General features: G+C 37.8%; 1 protein-coding gene across 2 annotated transcripts in view; it reads left to right on the top strand.

Moving 5' to 3' along the window:
* kcnn2 (potassium calcium-activated channel subfamily N member 2) overlaps nt 1-12037 on the top strand; it is a 56824-nt gene that overhangs the window by 32614 nt on the left and 12173 nt on the right. Inside the window, exon 7 of one of the 2 annotated variants that reach the window (XM_051121799.1) lies at nt 10151-10162. The exons of the other annotated variant lie outside the window; for it this stretch is intronic. Coding sequence (XP_050977756.1) covers nt 10151-10162 — 12 coding nt within the window. The remainder of the gene's footprint in view (nt 1-10150; nt 10163-12037) is intronic. 2 annotated transcript variants of the gene reach the window in all.

The following is a 12037-nucleotide window of genomic DNA, read 5'->3' as shown; positions in this document are numbered from 1 at the left end:
ACACTCTTTTTAGCAATACAGTGTAAAACATTACAGGAAGCATTACCAACCTTCCATTATGAGCCTTAACTAAATGGTTGAGATGCCTGTTAATGGTAAGAAAAAAATTATACTTTTGAACTGATTTTTATTATTTACACACAAATTAAAAGGTTTTTTCCACCTAACAGATTTTATCTTCTACCATGTTTGATTTTTAATGAGAAAAAGTTGTGTTAAACTTCTAAATCATATAAAACTGTATTTTATGCTTGTAAAGCACATTAGTGTATCAAAATAAGAAGTCAAAATAGAAGAAATACTATTTTTCAATAGAAAAATAGAAGATTCTTTAATCTTTATATATATATATATATATATATATATATACCTAGCATTCATAAATGTACCAGTCGAAAGTTTTTGAACAGTAAATTTCTAATGTTTTTTAAAGAAGCCTCTTCACCTCACCAAGCCTGCATTTATTTGATCCAGAATAGGGCAAAAGCAGTAATATTGTGAAATATTTTTAGTATTTAAAATAACTGCTTTCCATTCAAATATATTTTAAAATGTAATTTATTCCTGTGATCAAAGTTACATTTCAGAAAGCAGCAAATCAGATCATTAGAATGATTTCTGAAGGATCGTGTGACTGGAGTAATGATGCTAAAAATTCAGCTTTGAAATCACAAGAATAAATTACGAAAGAATAAATTAATAAGTTATTATTTTAAAACGTATATAAAATTGAAAACTGTTATTTTAAATAGTAAAAATATTTCAAAATTTTACTGTTCAAAACCTTTTGACTGGTAGTACGTTTTTTATTTATTTATTTATTTAATTGATTTACATTTCTATATAATTATATATTTTATATATTAATTTACTGACCCCAAACTTTATCAGGTTAAAATAAAAAAAAATAATTGAATGCCTACATCAATATATATATATATATATATATATATATATATATACTGAAAATTCTGTCATCATTTACCCACATTCTTCAAAATATCTTCTTTTGTGTTCAGCAGAAGTGAGAAACAAGAAACAGTGAGTAAACAGTGACAGAATTTTCATTTTGGGGTGAACTATCCCTTTAATTGTTGAGTTAAGTGCAAAAATGTTTTCAAAAGCATATCATAATTCAAAAAGTGCTGTAAAAAGGTTGAAAATGATCTTCAACAAGACCTAAGGAAATACTGTAATTAAAACTGAACTGAATTCAGGTAGTGTGTGTATCTCAAAGCAACAGTATCAAAGCAGTGAAACAGCTTTGAAGTCCAAGGCTAACGCTGTAATTGTGGGCCGTGTAAGCTAATATTGAATGAGGAGCATCTCTAAAGCAACTGGAAACCATGACGGATGTGGAGAGCACATCCTATCGTCCTTTACTCCTGTTTCACTATTCATGAAGGTGTCAGGGGACGAGTTTCACCGCCTTTCATTTTAGGCTTCTGTCAGACTCTCTCTTCCTTTCTCTCTTTTCTCTCCTCATTTAAAGTTTATTCATCACTCTGTCCCACTTTTCATCTGCTCTATGACATTAGCGCAGTGTCCAGTTTAATGCTAGCTATGAACCAACATTAAATCATTTTTCAGCGATAAGATTTATTTATCCTGCTAAGTTTTGAAATGTATGGCCATGATTTTGATCTAGAGGAGACACGTTTCACGCATTTAGATGAGATTATTGAGTGCCGTCTGTTTATTTTGTCTCGCGCTGCTCTTTTATAATTAGCTAAATCAACCATGCTCATAAAGACAAATATTCATTATTGAAAGATGTACTTTCAGCATAATTAGCTAAATCAAAAAAAAGATAAACATTGATAAAAATTTGCACACTCATTTGCAGAAAACATTTATCTCATTTGTAATTCCCTTTTTGTTCTGCATCTATGTTTCACTGAGCAACCATCTTAATGTTATAACAGAACACTCTAGCGACATCCTATCTTCTACTTAGCAACAGCCTAGCGACCATTCAGAACACCTAGCAACCAAATACCCTAGCAACCACAGAGAATGTTCTACCATCAACCTAGCAACGTCATCCTGACTACCTAGAATGTCATAGCACATAGTCACTTTACAATGTCTTACAAACTCAGATTGGACTTCACAATGTCTAGCAACCACACAGAACACCCTGTCAATCACCGGTAGACCCTAGGAACCACACAGACCAAACCCAGCAACCACCTAGAATGTCATAGCAACCCCCGTAATACCCCAGCAACCCTGTAGCAACCATCATTTAGACCCTCACAATCACACAGAACAACCCATAAATTACCTGAAAACCACTTGGAAGCACTAGCAATGACCATGTACAACATAGCAACAACCTAGCAACCCCTAGAACTCCTAGAAACCACCAGGTAGACCATAGCAACCATAAAGAACAAACACAGCAACCACTTAGAATGTCCTAGCAACGACCATGTAGACCCTAGCAACCACACTAAACAAACCCAGCAACCACCTAGAATGTCCTAGCAATGACCATGTAGACCCTAGCAACCACACAGAACAACCCACCAACCACCAAGAAACCATTTAAAACCACTAGCAACCACCATGTACAACCTAGCAATGACACAGCACCACCTAGCAACCCCTAAAGCTCAGAGCAACCAATAGATAGACCATAGCAACCATGGAGACCATGCAACCACCTAGAATATCCCAGCCACCCCAGAATGCCCCAGCAACGACCACGTAGACCCTAGCAACCACACAGAATAACCCAACAACCATCTGGAAACCACGAGGACCACTAGCAACCAGCATGTACATCCTAGCAACTGCACAGTACCACCTAGCAACCACTGGATAGACCACACAGTAATGCCATAGCAACCAATATTTAGACCATCAAAAGCACAAAGAATAACCCTACAACTACCTAGAAACCACACAGAACCACCCAGTAATGACCTACAATGTCCTAACAACCCCCAGAATGCCTTAGCAACTATCATTTTGACCCTAGCAACCACACAGAACAACAAACAACCACCTTGTAGAACCTAGCAACCATACAGCACCACTCAGCAACCACTCAGAATCACCTAACAATGCCTAGAACTCTTAGCGACCACCTGGTAGATCCTAGTAACCACACAGAACCACCCAACAACCACCTAGATTGTCCTAACAACCCCCAGAATGCCTTAGCAAGTGTCATGTAGACCCTAGCAACCACTCAGAACCACATGCATCCACAATGTAGACCCTAGCAACCATACAGCACCACTCAGCAATCACTCAGAATCACCTAACAACCCTAGAACTCCTAACGACCACCATATAGACCCTAGCAACCACACAGAGCCTCCGTAGCAATGATTCAGAATTTCATAACAACACCCAGAATGCTTTAGCAACTATCATTTAGACCCTAGCAACCACTCAGAACTAGGGCTGTACCTATCGATTATTTTAGTAATCTACCGATTATATACCGAGTGTATATATATATACTGTGTATATATATATATATATATATATATATATATATATATATATATATATATATATATATGTATATGTGTGTGTATATATATGAATAAAATACAAAAAACTATTTCACATTACTTTAGAAAAAGGTAAACATTACAACCTAAAATTAATGCATAAATCAAGAAATTGAGGCATTTAGATGTAGGCCTATTTACCCACTATTTAATTAAGCTCAGAGGGACATGAATGCATTTAACTCACAGTTACAAATGCATAAATAATATTTTATTTTAAATAAAACACTGAATACTGATATTTACATGTATTTTAAAAAAGATACTTTAAATGTGAAATCAAAACCGCCAGTAGGCGGCAGGAAGTCACTGTTAAGTCAGTGAGTCATTGCGATTGAACTGAATCATTTAATGGGTGATTCATTCAAGAACGAAACACCGTTTTGTTGCTCAAAGATGCAAAACAGTGCTGTGGCTGTGTTTGGAATGGTTATGTATTGGTGAAATAGAGCAATATAAAACAGGCAATATGCTGTCTAAGATGTAAGTCTCTTAATATTAACTTCTTGTTTATTGATGAACTGTTGCATAAAATCAGTTTTACATTTGTAATAATGCTGAGGCACTCTTCATTTGATATTGACTAACTTTCTAACTTTCTGTGTGTCACAGAGAGAGAATGAGACAGTCAACATAAATGGCACTTAGTCTTTCACAAATCATAGCTAACTTAACCACCATTAATTTACAGTCTTAAATATGTCCATTAAATAATGGTTTGTGGGGAAACACAGTGTTCCGTGTGTAGCTACAGTAAATGGACTAAACTAATTTTTTTGTATTCGAGTTACTTGAGTTACTCAAGGAATCATTTCAGCCCTACTCAGGACCACAGGCAACCATCATGTAGACCCTAGCAACCATACAGCACCACTCAGAATCACCTAACAACCCTTAGAACTCCTAGCGACCACCAGAAGAACCTTAACAACCACACAGAACCACCCAGTAATGACCTAGAATGTCCTAACAATCTCAAAATGCCTTAGTAACTATCATTTAGACCCTAGCACCACTCAGAATCACCTAAGAACCCCTAGAACTCCTAGTAACCACCAGGTAGACATTAGCAACCACACAAAACCATCCAGCAAACACATAGAATGTACTAGCAACCCCAGAATGCCCAGGCAACCTCCATTTAGATCCTAATAACCACCAAGTGGACCCTAGACACCACTCAGAACTACTCAGCAATCACCTTGCAAGCACACTGAAACCTTGTGCATCACAGTAGTTAAAACTTTTCTTCAGAAGTAAAAATCTGTCGTTGTTGTTTTTTCTCACCACTCAATTATCTTGATTCATTATGTAAAGCTGGTAATGATCAAGACAGTGTATTTAAACTTCTAATTTGTCTGCTCAGTTTCACTCTTACCCCGGAATGGAATCAGACACCAGTGGGCTGCGGTTTGCGTGATACATCACAGCTAATAACGTTGAGCATAACATCATACAATGTCCTGGCTCTTTTTATATGCACATAGCTGAAAGAAAACATTCTGAGATTGCTTGCAGCAGCATTGTTGGGAATACAGGCGAGCGGGTAATGTTCAGTCAGGACGCATAAACCACAGGCTGCTGCTCACACATGACACCACAGATTAATGGTCAAATTGCTCCCGGCACTGTGTAAAACCATTAGCGTGCGTTCTTGTGTTTTTATGGTTATATATGTGTTCACATGCCTTCATTAAGACTATATGTGAGCGTCAATACGGCCAGTCAGGTGTGTGTGCCTGTCTTGACAGGCCTGTGGTTTCCCATCTTCTATTTTAATTCACTCCCCCTGATTCTGTTCAATGTCTTTTAGGTTTAAAGAGCCCCTGGCACCATTCCAGACCCATAAAGACAGGAAACCGCCGTCGCAGGCCAAATCCTAAACTTTCCAGTTGGCTCAGTCTTCACTAATGGCTCCGGCGTGTGTCCTTTAACACTGAATGCATGCTGTTTTGCATAATGAGGACGGCTAGGATCGATTTCCACTGATCGAGGCCGTTCTTATCATGCATTAGTTCTAGAATAGCGAATCGCCTGAATTATCTACAGGCCATCTTCAGGCCAAGGTACGTTTTAGATGTCCTACGCATGCCGAGGCCACACAGGAAAAAAGGAACACATCTTGTTTTTGGAGGTCTGTTTGTCCTCCGCTGTAGAGGCAGGTGCCGGGCTGTGATAAGCAAATGCGCTGTTGACAGGGCAGTGATGATGATGGCACGTCACGACCAAGGTTGCGAACGGTGGCTTTGGGGACTGGGAGAGAACGTCCGTGGTATGCGCATGCAGAACGGGAGGAGGGGGTGGACGGTTGCGTGGGTGGTGCCAGCTGTAACTCAAGCCTGTGTGCAGCATTACATGCACCACCTGCTGTGCCACCAACCCCCTGCTTTAATCATCAGCAAGGTCCGTAAGATCAGCACTCTTGGGCCAGAGTGTCGTTAGCTAAACGAGTGGTGCAAGACTGACACACAGCGCATCTGGCGTGTTAATGAAGGTCAGAAAGAAGACACAATTTGAGGCGTTCCGAAATAAGTTGCTCTTTCTAGGGTCTCTTTATGGTTTGGGATAAAGGTTGAATATCCAATGAGTGAAAACATTGCGGATTTGGGAAGCTTTCAAAACACTTGGTTTATGATCTGGTCTACCTCAACCAATGGCTTGAGTTTAGGGCGGAGATACATGTTTCAGTAAAGGCATGTTCACACCAAGACACCAACTATAAGGCTGATGATACACGGGACAACTTTTTAAGCAATGTTGGCATCAACAGGCAACCAGGTGAGACACAGGACCCATGACGGTTTTAAATTATCAACCACCAACCACCATGTGGACCCTAGCAATGATACAGCATCAATCAGAATCCCCTAACAACCCTTAGAACTCCTAGCAATCAACTTTCTAGAATATCCTAGCAACCCCCAGAATGCCATAGCAACTACTTAACCCTAATCTTAAAAATCATCTAATCACCAATAGAATGCATTAACAACCAGCCAAAACCCCTAGTAACCACCTATCAATCACACCGACTACCCTAGCAACCACTCAGAACCCTCTAGCAACATCCTCCTAACCACCCATATGCCATAGCAACCAGCTTGCAACGTCTCACAAACTATTAATAATAACTCTTAGTGTTACGGTTGCAAAGGAGTGGGAAATTTTCATAAACTTTCCAGCATTTGTTGGAAACTTTTGGAAAGATTTATAAACAACCCTTATTAGCATTCATATCAATGCTTGTTAACATTCTGGAAGCACACGTTGCAGTTTGTAGCAACCCACAGAGCCCCTGCAACCATGATGCAGACCATTGCGACCACACAGAACAACCCATCAACCACCTAGAAATCACACAGAATTACTAGCAACCACCATGTACACCCTAGCAATGACCTAGAATGCCTTAGCAACCATCATTTAGAGCCTAACAACCACTCAGAACCACAGGCAACCACCATGTACACCCAGCACTCAGAACCACCTATCAATCCCTAGAACTCCTAGCCATCACCAGACAGACCCTAGAAATCACCCAGCAACCATTCAGAACCACCTAGCAACCCCTAGAATTCCTAGCAACCACCAAACAGACCCTAGAAATCACCCAGCAACCCTTAGAACTCCTAGCAACCACCAGACAGACCCTAGAAATCACACAGCAACCACTCAGAAGCACCTAGCAACCCCTAGAATTCCTAGCAACCATCAGACAGACCCTAGAAATCACCCAGCAACCACTCAGAACCACTTGGCAACCCCTAGAACTCCTAGCAACCACCAGACAGACTCTAGAAATCACCAAGCAACCACTCAGAAGCACCTAGCAACCCCTAGAACTCTCAACAACCACCTGACAGACCATATAAATCACCCAGCAATGTCTCGGAACCACCTAGCAACCCCTAGAACTCCTAGCAATCACCGGACAGACCCTAGAAATCACCCAGCAACCACTCAGAACCACCTAGCAACCCCTAGAACTCCTAGCAATCACCGGACAGACCCTAGAAATCACCCAGCAACCCCTGGAACTCTTAGCAATCACTGGACAGACCCTAGAAGTCACCCAGCAACCACTCTGAACCACATAGCAACCCCTAGAACTTCTAGCAACACCTAGCACCTAGCACTCACCAGACAGACCCTATAAATCACCCAGCAACCCCTAGAATTCCTAGCAACCCCTAGAACTCCTAGCAACCACCAGACAGACCCTATAAATCACCCAGCAACCACTCAGAATTACCTAGCAACCCCTGGAACTTCTAACAACCACTGGAAAGGCCCTAAAAATCACCCAGCAACCACTCTGAACCACCTAGCAACCCCTGGAACTCTTAGCAACCACCAGACAGACCCTAGAAGTCACCCAGCAACCACTTTGAACCACCTAGCAACCCCTAGAACTCCTAGCAACCACCAGACAGACCCTATAAATCATCCAACAACCAATTAGAACCACCAGGCAACCCCTGGAACTCCTAGCAACCATCAGACAGACCCTATAAATCACCCAGCAACCACTCAGAACCACCTAGCAACCCCTAGAACTCCTAGCAACCACCAGACAGACCCTATAAATCATCCAGCAACCAATTAGAACCACCAGGCAACCCCTGGAACTCCTAGCAACCACCAGACAGACCCTATAAATCACCCAGCAACCACTCAGAACTACCTAGGAACCCCTGGAACTTCTAACAACCACTGGAAAGACCCTAAAAATTACCCAGCAACCACTTAGAACCACCAGGCAACCCCTGGAACTTCTAGCAACCACCAGACAGACCCTAGAAGTCACCCAGCAACCACTCTGAACCACCTAGCAACCCCTAGAACTCCTAGCAACCACAAGATAGACCCTAGAAATTACACAGAACCACCCAGCAACCATCTACAATGTTCTAGTAACCCTTAGCATGCTGTAACAATCACCATGCAGCATCATCATAATCATAAATAACGATAACTATATTAGCGTCCACATCAGCGTAAGGTAAAGTTCTTTTTGCTATTATCGCGCACTGCAATTTTGTCGTCTGCTGCTTTAAGTGCTCAAGGTTTTTAAAGCAGGATGTATTCTGATTGGCTGTCAGCTGTTCTTATTGTTTGTCAGCTGGAAGAAGTCATTCTGAAATTAAATCCAACAATACTGTTCCTGTGTGTCTATACTTTGTGAACATTCCATTTTCATATATTTAGAACAGTTCTTAAAACTTTATTGTTATAGTTATTGTTATCTTTGGTGTGAACAGACCTTAGTGGCTCATTAACACAGAATATGTTTTCACATTTAAAAACAAGATAAAGATCAGTAGAATTAAAAAAAATAGAAATAAGTAGAATTAAAAAAGGTCTAGTGCACAACTGTGTGAATGGCCACCAACTAACTAACTTATGATACTGTTTATTTTTAAGGTTTATTTTTGACATTTTTGCCTGATGTGAAAGGACATTGTAGAGTAGACATCAGGAAAGGTCTTTGAGGCTGGACTCGAACTCGGGACGCCCACAGCGCAACGGCGCCCCACATTGGCGCGCTGCACACCATGCTTTTAGCGCCGACTGCTATGCTGTTTTTAAAATAGGTTTGCTTTTCCAATAACAAACTACTTTAAGGGTAGGGTAGGTGATTTCGGAGAGGTTAGCAAAAGCAAACTAGTTTGGAACGCATAAAATCCCACCCCCCCTGCAAATCACTCTCCAAAGCCACGCCTCCTCCAAAACACATGAAGGCACACAGGCAGACCAAAGGTTAACCAGCGACACGATGAGAGACAGCATTGGTGGAGGATTGAATGCAATGCTGTCAGATTACCTCATGTCTCATTCACCAGTGAGAAAACATTACAGTACAAAGCGCAAAATATTACAATAATGGCGCCTTCCGTTCTCAGTAGCATAATGAATGCATTGATAATATGTCTTGTCACCGCAAACGGTGAATGGAGGTATGCAAATACATGCATTGACAGGCAGGTAGGACAGCCTATCATAGACCTCAGAATGAGGAATATGATTGGATGAATGCTTTCATGATCCTACGCCTTCCACAGACAATATAAATACATTTAAACCACTTAACTTAGTGATTGCTATTTTTGCCACAATGTCATTTTATGACTTTTTTTTTTAAATAATTATTTTGTTTGTTGCTGCTGTTTGTTACAAATCACATATAAATTCAGTTTTTTGTATTTAGTGTAAATTTCTTTGTTAATGACATCTGAGTTTTATCAGCAATATTGATTAGCAGTATGGACAAAAAATGGAAAACCGCTACATGAGTGAATGACAGATGTGGTAAATCTAGCTAATTTTATTTTGGTTTTGTGGATTTCTTTTTTTTTTTTTAACATATTAGTAGCTCACTACTTTTTTAAAAGGCTGTGAATTATGAGTAGCTTGTAGTTTGGTAAGCCTAACAATGGTGGTCAGTGGGCGGAGCAGAAGGGACTGTTTCCGGAATCTTCACTTGATGACTGTGTGTGTCGATGGAGATTGCAGGGAGATCTAAAGAGAATAATCATGCCACATTTTAACTGTTGTGATAATTCATTTGTCTATTTTATGTTTCCTTTTTTTTTCCTGTTTGTGTCAACACAATGCAATAGAGCTCGAAAGTAAGTCTTCGCCTCACCTTTAGATACAGATCTGTTGTGTGCATGCAAATGAGAGCTTGTATTTCTATCCAATGACCTGAGCAGAAAAAATGTACACGCCCTTATTTGATAAGTGAAATTCATTCTTTAAAAACTATATACTACATACAGCATGATTTAAAGTTTACACTTTTTTTCATTACAATTAATTTCCTTAACAAATGGAATATTAGAGACAATCAAATGTAACTTTTTAACTTATTAACAAAATTGCTAATTAGTTGAATCTCATGAAACTTCAAGAACATCCAGGTTTTTCACCCCAAAATCAAAAGAAAGTTTGAAGAAATTGCCTTTTTTTGTTATTAGTGCAGTTAAAGCACATTTTCCCCAAATTCTCACTACTATAGTGCACCAAACTTCCTTATTATATCTATAAATATAAAGTATTTATACATTATCGTAGTATTTGTGTGTGTATATATATTTGGTAAAACTTGTACAATAAGGTGTCAATTGTTAACATTTGTTAATGTATTAACTAACATGAACGAATAATGAACGATACATTTATTACAATATTTATTCATCTTTGTTATTGTTAGTTAATAAAAATACAGTTGTTCATTGGTAGTTCATGTTAGTTTAGAGTGCTTTAACTAATGTTAACTTGTTAACTTGAGTAAATGCTGAAATTAACAGTAAGATTCACAAATGCTGTAAAAGTATTGTTCATTCTTAGTTCATGTTAATGTAGTTAACTAATGAACTTTATTGTAAAGTTACCGTAAAATTAAAAATAGTGCTGAGCAACGCTTATTTGCGATTAATCGCATCTGAAATAAAAGTTTTTGTGTGCATGTCTGTACACAAAAAGTTTTTGTGTAAATATATTTAATATATAAACATAACATGTTTTTCTTAAATATATGCATGCGTGTGTATTTATACATATATAAGCATAATAAATATGCACAGTACACACATACACTACCATTCAAAAGTTTGGGGTCAGTAAGACTTGTAATAGTCTTTAAAGAAGTCTCTTATGCTCATCAAGGCTGCATTTATTTGGTTAAAAATATAGAAAAAAACAGTAATATTGCAAAATGTTTTTACAATATAAAATAATGTTTTTTATTTTAACATACTTTAAAATAGAATTTATTCCTGTGATGAAAAGCTGAATTTTTATCAGCTGTTACTCCAGTCTTAAGTGTCACATGATCCTTCAGAAATCATTCTAATATGCGGATTTATTATTAGAATGATCAATGTTGGATAATATCAACGGTTGTGCTGCCAAATATTTTTTGGAACCTGTGATTTTTTTTTTTTTAGGATTCTTTCATGAATAACAAGTTTAAAAAGTACAGTGTTTATTCAAAATATAAATATTTTATAACAATGTAAATTATTTATTATTAACTTTTAATAAACTTCTAATTATTAACTTAATACATCCTTGGTGAATAAAAGTATTAATTTCTTAAAAAAAAAGAAACAATAAAAATGTACTGACCCCAAACTTTTGAACGGTAGTGTATATCGTACACAAAACCTTTTATTTTTATGCGATTAATTGTTGGCGAGTACTAGTTTTAAAAAGACGTATGTACAAAATGTTTTAATATATTTAAATATGTAAAATATATTATATATTGTTGTGCTAACTAGATTTAAATAAAAACATCATATTAGAATAACTTTTGATTTTTTTAGTAATAATGAGAATTAAAAAATAAATAAATTAAAACAAAATAAATGATGCTAATTTATAATGAAAATAATGCCCGAAAAAAAAGTGTTTTTTAATAACATTTTTATTTCATAAAATAACATAACATTTATTTTTATAAAATAAATTGTTTCATAATATTTTTATTCTGATTTTGAGCT

Source organism: Labeo rohita, chromosome 10, assembly GCF_022985175.1.
Source record: "Labeo rohita strain BAU-BD-2019 chromosome 10, IGBB_LRoh.1.0, whole genome shotgun sequence".
In the NCBI taxonomy this organism is placed as follows: domain Eukaryota; kingdom Metazoa; phylum Chordata; class Actinopteri; order Cypriniformes; family Cyprinidae; genus Labeo; species Labeo rohita.
The sequence above is the reverse complement of the archived record's forward strand: the minus strand, read 5'-3'. Positions and strand labels throughout refer to the sequence as shown.